Below are 15,903 nucleotides of genomic sequence, written 5' to 3' on the forward strand. Positions count from 1 at the left end.
AGCGAACCTAAGGAACTTCCTATGTTGTGGAATAATGGAAATATGGAAATATGCATCCTTTAGATCTATCGTCACAAACCAGTCCTCAGATCTGATCTGTTGAACGATCATGGGTATAGTCAACATCTTGAATTTAAATCTTCTCAAAGATTTATTCAAAACCCTAAGGTCTATAATAGGACGCAGCCCCCCATCTTTCTTAGGAACAATGAAGTACCGGCTGTAGAACCCGGAATCCCTCTGCTCCAAGGGCACATATTCTATGGCCTCCTTGGCTAACAGAGTCTGAACTTCATCTTCCATCACCTGAGCCTGATCAGGAGAAACCAGCGTATGGATAACACCACTAAACCTAGGTGGCCTATACTGGAACTGGATTCTATATCCTTTCTCAACTGTATTAAGGACCCATTGAGATATATTTTGAAGACCTTTCCAGGTGTCTAAATAATCTACTAAGGGAATCAGTCTCTCAGGACTGACCTCAGGTGTAAGATTCACAACATATTTATTATCTTCACTTTGAGTTTTACTTTCGGTGACCTGAAGCAATCTTTTGGCAGGAGCTAACCGAATCACATATTTTCCAGGTCTCTTGAGAGGTAACGAGCGTTTCAGAACCATAGATTTTATTGAAAGCTTCTTTGAAACACATTCGCTGGAAGACGATGCGTCCCGAGGCGCACTTGGCGGCGGGAAGCAACATCGATTTACTGAGGGCTCCGCGGAGCGAAGTTGTAAAGAGCCCACACGGAGGGGGATGCCCTCAGAGACCTGGACGTCCCATCATGGTTTTTTAGCCGAAGCCTTCTTCGCCTGAATAACAGTCCTCAGATCTGTTTTCGGCTTAGAAGGCTTAGGCTGAGGATGCTGCTTCTGTCTCCAGGCCCCTTGGGGGGGAGCACGAGAAGCAACACTCTCCTTCTGCCTCAGCAGGTGTGAGGAGCTGGCGGCGGCCTCCTGGGACTGCCCCCTGGCAGCAGACCCACGAGACCTGGAGCGACGGCGGGGGATGAACTCTTTAAAAGCGGCTGACTGTCGTTTCGCCTCCTGAAACCTCTCAACGACGTTGTTGACGCCATCGCCGAAGAGGCCAGAAGGCGAAACTGGGGCATCGAGGAGACAGGCCCTGTCCCTGTCCCCGATGCCCGACAAGTTCAGCCACAAATGTCTCTCCGTGGCTACCAGTGCTGCCATAGAGCGGCCGATGGCACGGGCCGTCTCCTTAGTAGCACGGAGAGACAAGTCAACTACGCGACGCATCTCCCTGATGTCGTCGTAGTTGACCTCCCCGCTATCGTCCACCTCTTTGAGGAGGTCGGCCTGGTATGCCTGCAACAGCCCCATTGTATGCAGACAACCACCAGCCCGACCTGCCGCCATATATGCCTTCCCAACCAAGGCCGATGTTGTACGGCAGGGCTTGGTGGGAAGCGCCGGAGCCCGCAGGGATGATGCAGCGTCAGGGGAGAGATGTGTTGCAAAAGACTCTTCAACCCTGGGCATCATCCCATAGCCCTCCTCCTTGGCCCCCATAATACTTGAATATATATGTACACTGGGGCCAGATATTCTGGAGGAGAAGGGCTTATTCCACGATCTCGAGATTTCAGTGTGGAGATCGGGAAAAAAAGGCAGACTCCGGCGTAGAGGCTGTGACCGAGTCTGCAGGAAGCGCTCATCGAGTTTGCTTTTTGCTGTCGCTTCCTGCACCTCAGGGGGCCAATCGATATTTAATTTGGCCACTGCTCGAGTCACAACCTCTAGCAGCTCCTCAAAGGCAGGGGAAGGGGGTGGCGATTTTTCACATTCCCCTGCCTCGATGCCCAAACTATCTAGCTCCTCAGAACCAGATAATTCGAGCATCGGTTCCTCTACAGGGGCGGAAGAAGCCGCAGTGCGGGCTTCCGCGCCCTGAGAGGAACGGGAACTAGCCTCAGAATGCTGAGAAAGGGCCGAAGCCGTCTCAACATTATCAGCTAGCTCCCTCTGCGATCCCCATGAATGCAAGCGCCGCGCTGCCTCGACAGACGCGGGACCTGATCCACGAGGATCGCGGGGCTGACCAGCCTCATCAAACATAGATCGCCGGGAGCGGAGCGTTCTTAGGGGCATGCTTTCACAGTTAGCACAGACAGCACCCTCGAGCGCTGCCTGTGCATGCTCCGCTCCCAGACAAACAACACAAAGCGAGTGTGTGTCACCCTCAGCCAAATAACGCGGGCAAGGGGACGCACACTGCCTGAATTGTTTCTGACTCGCCATCATATATATTTCTAAGGGACAGACAACACCAAATAGAACAAACAGTTGACACAGATCGCTTGCTGAAGACCAGAAGCTAACACTTCCTGGTTCCTGTGACCGTTTTATAGCTTCCGGATCACCGTCACATGCGACGTCACGAGTGACGTAATGACGTTGCACCAATCCAGATTGGAATAGTTGTATAGTAGACTTCAGACGCTTCATGCCGAAGGCATTCCCCAAAGTATCGAGTATCGATGCAGCGTGAGTTCCCTTTACGAAAGGGAACTGTAGTTGGATGCACAAAATTTACTGGGCAAAAGCCAGGCCTTTCTCCAAATTACGTTTGTTACAAGGGATCCCAATAGAATTTACCCCTTGGAATAATCTCTCTCTTCATTTGAAGAATTGTGCGTACATATGTCTGTTGTTGCATTTCCGATCTAAAAAGTCAATACCGCCCGAGCGTATAAGCCAGATAAACACTGTTACCTTTACTGAAGCTGAGGTGATTTTTCATTAATTGAATTAAGCCTGCTGGGATAGCTTTATTATATTCCTTCAGTGGAACTGGAAAGTTATGGAGATTCAAAAATCAAAAAATCATCCAAAGTCATCAAATACAGATAGAATGCAATTAAAGTTATTGTTAAACCATCTAGGAAAAAGAGAGACTTATTTCTAACGGTTATATCCGCGTTGTTCCAAAGGAGAACTTTGTGGTGGGAAAAGCTATGGACAAAACACAGTTTCCACGAGAGAAGTCATTGCTGATGAAAGTTAGATAAGGAACTGTGTAACTTTAATAGGAAAGACAGGCCACAGAGTTTGTTGGAGATATTATTAGGAAAGAGAAACCTGACGACACTGGGTTCACAAGGCTTCTTTCAGCCAGTTTACTTTAAAGGTGTTTATATATCAGCAAAGTCCAAAAGTCAAGGCCACCTTCACCTCTGGAATTAGAGAGTACTTCTCCTTTTCATTTCTGAGGCCTGTTTTCCAAATGATAGTATCATCACTTTCCATTTTTCATACAGTTTTACTGTATTGTTGAAGACAGGTGAACTTATGTTGCCTTTTTATAGTGCTTACTGTAAACCTGATTGGTGTGTCTACAATTAAGCCCCAGTGTGTGTGCACATCTGGTGGCTGTGTTTAACCAATTGGTTGATGGGTGTGTTCATTTGAAAGCCTTTGCTTTGAAATTGCAAGGAAATTACATCATGATAAATTTCTGTGTCAAATGCGTGCAAGTGTGTTTAGTGTTTTGCAAATCACTGTGTTGTAATGTTTTGCAAAAAGTGCGAAGCTGACAATGTGCTTACAGTTGTGCAAATATAGGCCGGTGTTTTGCTCCTTGAGTGTAAGGTTTTGCTAATTGTGGGAAAGTTTTAATTTTAGTTTGTAAGCAATTGAAAAAAACTGTAACTGTACATTCTACAAAGCACTCTGAGATGGGTCTTTCTTTATCGAATTTCTGCAGCAAAAGACCTAAACCCAGCAAAACCAAAATGTAGAGAGGCTTCAAAAGAAACTGCAGTGCAAAACACAATCTATGATCAATACAATATACTGTCTGTTGTATAAGGGCAGACCTGACTCATATAAAATAATGCAGTTTCTGTAATTTCAGCTGATGTCAGTGTTTTTATGACATTCTGCTATGATTGCCTAAATCTTCCTGTTGGACGAGAACATATGTTAGTGTTTTGACAAATGATTTGATTTTGAGACATGTTTGCAGTGTTTTGGCAGACATAGTGTATTGTGTTAGTGTATTATAGTATTTTGAAAAGTAGTGTTGGAGTTTAGTTTACAGTGTGTGATTTTGAGCATGAAATGAACTGTTCTGCCAATTGTGTGTTGTAAGTGTGATGGTGCGTTAAGAGTTTAGGAAATTTGTTAAAAGTATTGAAAAAATTGTCGTAGTGATTGTAAAAAACTGTTTTCCACTGCAGTTTGCTCATGTTCGGTCACGCAAGGATGGTTTTGTCAGAGCCTATCCAAGAATGACAGGGGAGCACATACATACACATTCAAATATTCCTTTACAAGTGTATTTGTTCATAACTTTAAGCGAACCTATTCAGAAAGTTCCTGGTTTGCTCTTCACCTCTCCAGATCTTAATGGATTGAGTTGTAGAGATTGGTCTATCAGTGGATTACGGCAGGATTGTAAAGGCTTCTGCTTCAACCCTTCGCCGTGAGTGACCTACATAGTGTCCCAGTTTAAATCAGCTCCGTCTCGGCTACAGAACGTCTTCTTCAAATTACCAGCCTTTGGAAATGCTGATTCATGAGTTTCCCAACATAAACTTCCTCCGTCCAGTTTTGAAGAAGTCTGTGTTGCATTAACCACTTTAGAAGTGACTGTGTTTTGAACTATAAAAATCTTTTTGTAAAATCATTAATTACTTAACGCACAATGCCTTTCATTTATCCATTACATTTTGACTTTTTTTTGTGGTTGTTTTTTTTACTGTTTTGGGAGTGCAAAGCAAGTTGTAATTTTATTACAGTAAATTGAATCATACATCCTTAAAACTGAAGAATGAACAGAAAGAATGAACAGAAGTAAATCCAGCTTTTGCCTTGAAGGAGGGGTTAGATCAGACATGTCATTTTAAAGCTGTTATTTCAAGCCTGTGCTTCAGTCTGATCATACGTCTATCTTTTGCATGTTTTGACAAGCATTAGAATGTATTTTGAGAAATATCATTGCAACATCAGCTCGATTATGTTATGGGTAATGACATGTCAAAGATATTTGAAGTCAAATTTCAGAGCTTCAGGATATGTTGGCAAATTCCAGTGTCACTGTGTGTGTGACTTCAGGCCTGAAATGATTTTCTGTGCTCCTGCTTTATGAGAAATATATCAGTATATCTTTATCTGGCAGTAACCGCATGTCATGAGTCGGTCATTCTCACAAATGCTTTCCCTTTAAGTCTTAAACGTGGCTCTTATTGTTATTGGAATGACCTACACACACTCACCTCAGATGATCCGCAGCACAGCGTCACCAGGGGCCGAACTCAATCGCAGCAACTCTGGATTTCATTTATTTTAATAGGATCTCACCTACTTCTCACACATCTCAGATTCTCTGAGAACTTCACTGGCATGAGCCTTTTCTACTGAACACTGGAGGAAAGCATTGGTCAGATGCTCTGTTCAAGTGATTTGAGAGACATTAATCAGGACTCACTCTGGAATCGGTGGCTGATGAAGAGCATCTTCTCCTCTTCAGTGCTTTCTGTGGCTTAAAACACACAGACTGAAAGGAGCATTGAAGATTTCCAGGTAAACTGAACAAATGTTTTTCATCGTTGCATTTAATGTGGTTCATTGTTAATGTTAATGATAAAGAATACAACCTGAATTGTGATCAATCGTTGAAACACTCTTGGCTGATACTAGGCTATAATTGATTGCCTAACGTGGAAAATTGTAGCAGTATTTGTGCCAGAGATGTGTTTGACAGATCAGGACCTGTTTATGGTTGACACTGTTTACTAGAGGTTGTCTTACATCTTCTAAAGAGCACATGGGTGTGTATCAAGTTCAGGAGGAGATTATTATTATCAGTGCATTTCATTATAACATCTGATCCTCCTCATCTTCTTCTTTCAGCCTGCATGTTTATATGTATAGTATAGTATAGTATAGACTATAGTTGTATGCATTGCTTCCCTCAGAAGGCGAATCTGAGAGCATCTCAATCCAAGATCAAGCTTTCAGTTACGGACAGCACATCACATGTCATGTGTTCAGCTCTTGAACTCTATGACTGTATGATCGACTCATGAGCATCTGTGTTATGATGGCATGAGTGTGTGTGTGTATGTGTGTGTGTGTGTGTACTGAGATGAAAGGACTACATGAGAAAGAGTGCAGAAGATCTGCTGCACAGCTCCAATTAGAAACTCTTTATTTGGAAGCGGTCCACTGTGTCGTGTCCTATATTCTGCAACCTTTAGCAGAAACTGCATGGAAGAGACCAGGGTTGCCAGATCTGCGTAACAAAAACCAATCAAAATACCCCAATGACCAATTACAGTTTTTTTCACCTGCTTACTCACATTTTCAAAACTTTGCCTCTTTTTTTTAAAACTTCCACACAAATCCAAGAATTGCACACAGAATGCAAAATGCCTCACATCTCTTGCAAAATGAAGCACTGCATTCAGAATATCACACACATCTCAAAAGCAAACATTTGTCTTAAGTTGCAAGCACTTTTGCCATAATATTATATTTTTGGATGTATCATTTACACACACAGTTATTAAAAACCTAAAGCTCTTCTTTCATGAGCTCCTATTTCTGTACAAGATTGCAGGGCATGGTTCTCAAATGGTTTTCATCATACCTCACAAACAGAACCTTTTCAGTTATGCTTAATGACTTCTCCTCTTCAGCCGCTCCTCTGTCATCTGGTGTCCCTCAAGGATCCATTCTGGGTCCTATACTGTTTTCACTCTATATGCTGCCACTTGGTCAACTCATCTCCAATTACAATGTCCGTTTTCACTTTTATGCAGACGATCTTCAGATCTACCTTCCCGTGGTTCTGAGTAACCGTTCTGCACTGGATCCTCTTCATAACTGTATTCACAATGTCAGACAATGGCTTTCTCAGAATTTCCTTCACCTGAATGAAGAAAAGACTGAGTACATCTTGTTCACCCCGGACTCACCCAACAGTTCCCCCAGTTTTGGTCCTCCAACACCTCGGTTTGATATGACAGTGCGCAACCTGGGTGTTATTTTTGACAGTGGTATGATTTTTGGAAAACAGATAAGTGCAGTTGTTAAAGCAAGCTTTTACCAGCTAAGGCTACTCAGTAAGGTCAAACCATTCCTGTCCCGAGCTGACCTTGAAAAAGCTGTCCATGCCTTCATCAGCTCGCGGATTGACTACTGTAATGCCCTCTATACTGGACTAAATCAATCACACCTCAATCGGCTTCAACTGGTACAAAACGCTGCAGCACGTCTCCTCTCCAATACCTCAAAACGCTCTCATATCAGCCCAGTCCTCCGCTCTCTCCACTGGCTCCCAGTGCGGTTCATGGTGGAGTTTAAGATCCTGATGTTTGTGTTTAAGGCCATCAATGGTCTGGCCCCTGTTTACCTTACGGAATTGGTAATGGTCCACCAACCAGCCAGAACTCTGCGCTCCTCTGAACACACCAGGCTGGTCACACCCAAGTTCAAGTACAAAAAGTTTGGAGGCCGGTCATTTGCCGTTCAGGGCCCAAAGCTGTGGAACGCACTTCCAGGACAGCTGCGAAGCATCACTGAGTTGTGTGTTTTTAAATCGAAATTGAAGACACATCTTTTTAGACAAGCTTTCGATATGTAGCCACTGACTCGATTGCTGTTTTTATGTATATTTGTGCTTTTATTTATTGCTGTCTGCTGTGTTTCTTGTTTTTATATTGGAAAGCGCCCTGGGCACCTTTCAGGTTGTTGTAAGGCGCTATATAAATAAAATTTGATTGATTGATTGAAGATTGAAAGTATCTGGCAGAGAGATGCTGAAAAATTAACAGTAAACATGAAAGCAAAATTGAAACCAAACTATTTATTTTTTTACTGTAAGCATTTGTGGTTGTGAATCCGGTATTACACAGCCCGAAAAACCTATAACTTGACTTTTGGCCTATTTATAGGCCTATTCTAAAGCCATGATTGGTTGGTGTTCAGTAAAGCGATGAGTGTTTGCACATGTGAGGAGTGTGTGTGAGGCTCTGATGAATTACTGTGGCATTTTTGAGATGTTGTGTTTGAAAAAGGAAATCAATTGTGGAATACATCTGTTGGGTGCTTTCATCGATTACCCTTAAGGTGACCGTAGCTTTCAGCAAGAAGCAGATATCATCAGGTGGAACCCAACCTTCCTTGAGTGTTTCAACCCTTAACCACTACACTCTCCAGTTGGTGGGTCGGCAAGGGTGGCCAAATCACTGCCCATCTGATCCTGGCTTCCAGCTGTCTTCCTCTCTCTTACTCCATATCCAGCATAAAGCTCGTTCAGCCTCCTCTCCCATCTTACAAGTAGCGTGCTTTTTGCTCTTCTCGTCCATACCTAAAGCTGACAACAGCCGCCATGCTGACTTGGCAGGAATGCCTCTGCACTTCCACAGGGAACAGCCATGCCTGGCATCCCTTGTCTTTGCACTCCTGGATTAAAGGCTGATATTTCAAGGCCTTCCTCTCATGTGCCTCCTCACAGCCCTCCTCCCATGGCACGGTCAGCTCGATTAGGATGATTTTACTGACCACAGGATGATGTCTGGGCGAAGAGCTGTGTGGACCACTTCCGGAAATCGCATCCTCCTTCCAACGTCGACTCTCACTTCCCAAGAGCTTGTGGCTTGCAGCAGATTGGGTTTGCTGATGCCCTGGCTGCGAAGGGTCTGGTTCCCTCCTTGATGAAGGTGATACTTTTCCTCTCGTCTGTACGGGTCGTCCCTTAACCCCCATGTGTGCAAGTGAGACAGTGAAGGAAGGGTGTCGTACACGGACTCCAGTCTCCAGTCTCCACAACTCTGCCCTTGTGATCTTACGCTTGGACAGATCACATTTTGTCCACGCTCCTTGGGATGCTTGTTCCACTGCTCTGGACAAATGCCTCTGTTTCTCTTGAGCTCGGATTTCTGACTGGACCATGCCTCGCTTAATCTTTGTGCTTGCATTCCCTAACTGTTGGAAATGTGTCAACCCCAGGCCTTGGCGTCCTATGCAGGGATTGCCAATGATGTCACACAACTTCAGTGAGCTTTCTGCTTGTTGAGCTGACTGCCCATTTACGGTCTGATCTTGTTATGATGCCTGCTTGCTTTATCCGGACATCTTTGGAATCTCTCAGACATAGTGCGACTCTGCATTTTGCCATCCATCTCCGCAGGTGCTTGTTGGTTTTCCCCACGATGCCTTCTTCAACTGTTATGGGGAACTAATAGAATGTGAGGAGCCAAATAAGCCAGGGCAGAAGGCCGTGCTGGTACATCCAGGTTTTAAATCCGGACCTGTCGATCTTCTTCAACCATTCTTCGGTTTGCTTCACAGCGTCTGAAACATTTCCACCCTCTTTCAATGATGCATTGAACCACTTTCCCAAGCACTTTATGGGGCTGTCCTCAATGGATTACAGTTTTTTTGGATTGCTTAAGCACAATTTTCAAAACAGGGCCCGTGTTTTCAAAACACTACACACAATTAGCACAACCACACACCCAATTAGCAAAACACTACAGATCCTTTGCATAATTAAACACTCTTGTAAAAACTATACACTTCTGTTTAAAAACCACACTTTGTTACCATATGAAACACACACGTTTCACATTACTATACTCTGTTTGCACGAGTTACACTCTGCTGTGATAAACCTAAAACACTTTTAGCACTTCTACTTCCCTATGATTAGAGTAGGCTACCATCAACAAAGTACAAATATAATGTAAATTCACCAAACACTACACAAGACCAATGTTGCAGACTGAAGAAACTCATTTATTTCTCAACACGCCCAAAATGTTGACATGGAGATTCATAATACTGTAACAAAATGTCACTTTACGTATTGTACTGTAAGTTTACTGTAAAAAAAATAAATAAAACTAGACATTGTCTCTTCGCCTAGCTGGATCTGGCCAGAGAATTTCATCAACATCGCAGGCAATGTTGTCATTAGCAAGACACCTTGGAAAGAAACGTCTTGAATGACGAATCCATCCTTGCATTGCTACTACCTCCATCTGGTCACAGGCCTCCTCCATGGCTTGGATGAGGGGTACCTCAGCCTGGAGACGGAGATCATATACCTTCCACCGCCATGCCGAGAAAAACTCTTCTATAGGGTTGAGGAATGGAGAGTATGGTGGAAGATATAGGACGGTGAAATGTGGATGTTGCTGAAACCAGTTCTGAACCAGAGCAGAGCGGTGGAAAGACACATTGTCCCAGACAACAATGTATTGCATATGATTGATTTGATTTGCTGCTGTTATGTTGTGCAATTGGTCCAAGAATGTAAGTATGAGTGCTGTGTTGTAAGGGCCCATATGGGCATGGCGGTGGAGGACCCCATTCTGTGTAATGGCTGCACAGAGTGTTATATTACCCCCACGTTGCCCTGGGACATTGACTATAGCCCTGTGGCCAATGATGTTTCTTCCCCTCCTTCGTGTTCTCGTCAGGTTGAACCCAGCCTCATCTACGTAAATGAACTCATGCTGGATCTCTTCTCCATCCATTCGTAAAACTCTCTGAAGAACAGTGTCAGGCAAAATTGTGTAGTTCAGTGTAGATCTAGTATACATATTACAGTACAGTAAAAGATTATGAGACAGTATGCAAGATCACACTGCTAAAGTGAATACATACCTCTGCATAATCATGCCGCAGTCGTTTCACCCTTTCAGAATTGCGCTCGAAAGGCACTCGATAAATTTGCTTCATTTGAATATGGTTTTTTTTTAGGATGCGTGCCAGTGTTGATGTTGAGACCTGATGGATATCGTTGAAAGTGGCGTGGTTATTGACAATGTTAGCTTGGAGCTGATTGAGTGTTATAGCATTGTTGGCCAAAACCATGTTTACTATCTCCCTCTCTTGCTGTTCTGTGAACATAGGAGGCCTTCCCCCTTGTCGTTCCTGACCCTCAATCCTATGTAGAAAAAAAAAAAACAGCATACAATAGTACAGTAATTTCACAGGAAAAGGTAACAGAATTGCTGAGTGCATAGAATACAGTACAAATACCTATTTTCCAGTCGAAATGTTCTTATCACACTTGCCACTGTGTATCGGCTTAGATTTGGCTGTACTCGCAGTCCAGCCTCCCTCAGCGTCAGGCCGTGGTTGACAACGTGGTCAACCAGTGTTGCGCGGATCTCATTTGTCAGATTCGGTCCTCTTTGAGCACCTTCTTGTCTTCCTCTTCCTCTTCCTCTTCCTCTACCTCCAGCATGGCCTCCATCTCTTCCTCTTCCTCTGTTGATTCCTCCTCTGTTGATTCCTCTTCCTCCTCTTCCTCCTCCTCCTCCTCCTCCTCCTCCTCCTCCTCCTCCTCCTCCTCCTCCTCCTCTTCCTCCTCTTCCTCCTCTTCCTCCTCCTCCTCCTCCTCCTCCTCCTCCTCCTCCTCCTCCTCCTCCTCCTCCTCCTCCTCGTTGTCCTCGTTGTCCTCCTCGTTCTCCTCCTCGTTCTCCTCCTCGTCTTACTCTTTCTCTGACTCTTTCCATTGTGCTTGAAGACTGATGAACTCACCTGCTGCTTTTTATAGTGCTTATACACCTGATTGGTGTGTCTACAATTAAGCAAACAAGTGTTTGCACACCTGATGACTGTGTTGAACCAATTGGTTGGACGGTGCGGTAATTTGACAGTCAGTGCTTTGGTATTGCAAGGAAGTGACTTCATGATAGATTTTTGTGTGTAATGTATGTTAAGTGTGTTTAGTGTTTTGCAAATCACTGTGTGTAGAGTTTTGCAACAAGTGTGAGGTTGACAATGTGCTTATAGTTGTGCAAATATGGGCTGATGTTTTGCTTCTTGAGTGTAAGGTTTTGCTAATAGTGTACTACTTTTAATTTTAGTGTGTAAGCAATCCAAAAAAACTGTAAATGACCTCGCCTTGAACTTGGAGTCCAAACTTACTTGTGACTCTGCCCTTCCTGAGCACCAGCCTTCTGGACTTCCTGGCCTTGAATGACAACCTCGCCCAAGAAGCTGCGTTGTCCAGGGTTCCAGTAATCATCTCGCTTGGACATGCGTCACAGTTGTTATTTTTAGGTCGTCCATGAAACCCTGCAGAATCGGATGAATGATGCCTGACTCCAGGACGGGGCCGCGGGTTATGCCTCCTGCTGCTGTTATTAGAAGGTTTATGCCCATGATAAAGAGGATTGGGGAGATGGGGCATCCCGTTGGGATTCCCTTCTGGAAATCCTGCCAATTGGTTGTCCACTGGGATGATGTAAATCTCAGTTTGATCCCTCCTAGATAGCTGGTGATCACTTCTTGAATAGCAAATGGGATGTGGTAATGGTCAAGTCCGAGCTGGATGAGATTGTGTGGGACAGCTCCATAGGCATTCGCTAGATCTAACCAGACCACTGTTAGACCACTCCCACCCCTAAAATACAGTCACTGTTATGCATTACACACAATTTCAATTTCATAAAAATGCTTCTGTAGAGGGTGCTTTTTTAATTGACTGGCAACAAGCACTGAGAATCAGGGATATCTCAAATGCTGTTGTTGTTGCTGTTGCTGTTGCTGTTGCGTGTGTGTGTGTGTGTGTGTGTGTGTGTGTGTGTGTGTGTGTGTGTGTGTGTGTGTGTGTGTGTGTGTGTGTTTGTCAGCTGAATATGCCGAGGAGCCCGACATCCAGCGAGGAAGAGATGGCCCAGAGTTTCTCAGACTCTTCTCAGGACTCCAGTTCACACAGTTCCAGAGAGGAGGCCGTCTATGAGACCGTACGAGCAGAACGACCCGGCGGTCTCACGACACACACCCAGAACAACTCGCTCACCATGACGGTGTTCATCCCAGACCTGCAGCAAACGGTGAGTGTGTGTGTGTGTTTGTTAATCTTCACGGCTCTCATTGGGGTTTATATGTGATGAATATTTCTTTGAGTGAATGAGTAAAACATGAGGGCTGAGTGATCAAACATTTTGAATGTCATATGGATAAACATTTTCTTAAAGGGGTCATGACATTTTTTTTTTTTTTTTACTTTAATACGTTTCTTGAGGTTCACTTATGATGTTAATAAAAAAAAATAAAAAAATTACACACACACAGACACACACACACACACGCACACACACACACACACACACACACACACACACACACACACACGTTTACTATTTTTATACAGTACAAAGTGTATATTCTCTCTCCTTACACTAACCCGACCCTAAACCTACCCATTAAACACACACACACTAACTCTACCCCGAAACCTACCCATTACACACACACACTAACTCTACCCCTAAACCTACCCATTACACAAAACTTTCTGCATTTTTACATTTAAAAATCTTTAATTACTTTATTTTTATACCAGATTTACAAATGAGGACATCCCTAAAGGAGGTTTTTGGAGATTTTGTCAGGTTTTGGTCTCTTCTGGATACAAATTTGTCCCCAAAATATATTTTAGTTGGTATACACACACACACACACACACACACACACACACACACACTTGTCAGTAAACGCCCACTGTTATGATTGGCTAAGTCTGTACAGAGGCTCAAATCAGCTGTTTAAACTGGACGATCAAAGTGAGCGTTCTTTCACTCTTTCATTTGTCCTGTTGTTGACAGACTGAACATACACCTGTATTAGTGTATCAGCATCAGTCATTATAATGGCTTCTGTTTTGTTTTGACGCGACGCTTACGTCAAGTGTAGGTCAATGTCCGACGTTAAGATACTGAACGCCAGTGGGCGGAGTCTATGGTGCGATGATGTATAAATAGTCGTTGATGCCTTGCTCTGGAGGCGGGCATATGCAAATTATTTTGCTTGTGACATCATAGGTTGCCCCACCCTCGTAATCAGAGAAAAGAAGAGATGCCGCTGTTATTCTGATTCAAGATTATTATCACAATAATGATGTGCACCAAGAAATCATTTATAATAAATTGCAATATTCCATAAAGAAAGCATAATTACTTTTGATTTCATGGTGTCTTTAACGACTTACTTCGACAGGAAAGCATAAGGTTTATCCCCGGTGACACTGTGTGGGCTGCTAAACAGCGGATCCTGTGCACTTTGAGTCAGAATCTGAAGGATGTTCTGAATTATGGCCTCTTCCATCCGGCCAACGACGGCAGAGACGGGGAATTCCTGGATGAGGAGAGTCTGATCGGGGAACATCCACTACCGGCCGGCGAGGGCTTCCCGTTACTGGAGGTACAGGCCGATTCAGCAGCCGGCAGGGTGTCAGAGAAGCGGGGGCACTTTATGATGTTTTATTAACAAAGTTCGGAGGGAACACATTCAAATTATCTATTCAATCATCACGTCATTCCAATCATCACGTCATTCCAATCATCACGTCATTCCAATCATCACGTCATTCCAATCATCATGTCATTCCAACCAGCTTTCAACAATCAGTAATCAACATGTCTACCCAATCAGCAAAATGAGAGGAGGCCTATATATATACACAGTCGACTTGCCAATGTTCCTCTACAGTTTTCAGCATCCCTCCACCACCCTGTCTTCACTCGCCTGGTTACTTTCCTAACCAGAAGTACGGGGGAGTACTCTGGGCTCGGGCCAAAATACAGAGTTCTGAGCCTCACCTCGGACAGCACGCCAAATACGCATACTACTTTACTCTGATCTGATTTGTAAGTGTGAACTCGTGAAATAATAGGGCTGCACGATTAATCGTAATTTACATGAAATCGCAGTTAAACCGTTTTGGTTAATCGCGATTATGAAATTGCAAAGGCTGTGATTATATGTTATGCGCAGCTTGTCATTGATGATCGGCTCAGTAAACGCTGCTCACTCTGAAAGCACTGTGAGTTTGAGTCACTTATAACATGCATTTGAAAAAGCAACACGCGTCAAACATCTTTCCAAACATTACAAGGATTAATGAACCTCTTGTCCAACAAAAGACGACAATTAATAACACGGTTTTACTCCAAACTCACTTCATATTGACAGTTGAGCTCCTCCTTCTGTGAGATGATGAGCTTCTGACACAGAATAAGGCAGTCGTGTGTTTATTAGTCATGTTTAATCAAAGCGTTTCAATCTTCTGTTTATTCAGCTACTGATAGTGTGATGCCCGATCGGGATTCAAACGGACGAGGCGTTTATACTTGACGAGCTCGCCGTTGTACTATTCTTTGAAACGATAGGGGGCGACTCGAGTAATTGTCCTCTAAACCATCAGGAATCAGCGGTGAGAAGAAGCTATGCACACGTGACAATGTTTATTTTAGTACACCATCACCAATACCACACTACAAAAAGAATCGTGTAAAACCCAGTGTAAACCCTGAGATTATTACTTGTGACAATAAAACAAAATATATGGATATGAGAATGTGTATACAATATAACTAAATTAACAATCTCTTACATATTTTCTAATTTCACTAAACATTTCATTAAGTTTCGTGAACATTTTTATTAAACATGGACCTTTATGTTCATTAAAAATACTTTTTATGCTATTGTATGCTCATTTTTTAAATGTGAGCAACTCATTTAGACGTGCAAACTGGGTGCCGGTGTGGTGAGAAGTTTGAGCTCGGCCAGATTCGGCTCGAAGTCGTTCATCTTCAGATGCGGCGCCGCGCACGTTGTTACAAAAAATGTTGTGCACATCTACCACGAAGTGATAAAATTCTGTTTCAAAAATGTTAAGGCCAGACAAGTAGTTTGTTGTAGGGAATTACAAACCTGCGCACATATATTCAAACGCACATACCTATAGACTGAACTCATAATACGCATGTGCACGCCTTCAACGTTCTCACAGGTTTCACGCTTAAAGTCTGTGTAGAGTTTCCTGTCAGAACGGTGTCGTGTTAGCGGCCCCTAAGTTAATAACTAATGATCGTTGCGATGGAAGTGAATCAATCAAATTAACTT

The 15,903-nt window shown here is 43.6% G+C and overlaps 1 protein-coding gene across 2 annotated transcripts in view; it reads left to right on the forward strand.

Moving 5' to 3' along the window:
- Nucleotides 1-5,083: 5,083 nt before the first annotated feature.
- shank2a (SH3 and multiple ankyrin repeat domains 2a) overlaps nt 5,084-15,903 on the forward strand; it is a 97,545-nt gene continuing 86,725 nt past the window's right edge. The window contains exons 1-3 of one of the 2 annotated variants that reach the window (XM_081373265.1): nt 5,084-5,550; nt 12,624-12,827; nt 13,993-14,196. In XM_081373265.1, coding sequence (XP_081229391.1) covers nt 12,630-12,827; nt 13,993-14,196 — 402 coding nt within the window. In that variant the 5' untranslated portion in view covers nt 5,084-5,550; nt 12,624-12,629. Of the gene's footprint in view, nt 5,551-11,483; nt 12,828-13,992; nt 14,197-15,903 lie in introns of those variants that run through there. The other variant, XM_081373264.1, reaches the window with a different exon arrangement.

The sequence above is a fragment of the Scardinius erythrophthalmus genome (assembly GCF_964197995.2).
Source record: "Scardinius erythrophthalmus genome assembly, chromosome: 8".
Taxonomy (NCBI): domain Eukaryota; kingdom Metazoa; phylum Chordata; class Actinopteri; order Cypriniformes; family Leuciscidae; genus Scardinius; species Scardinius erythrophthalmus.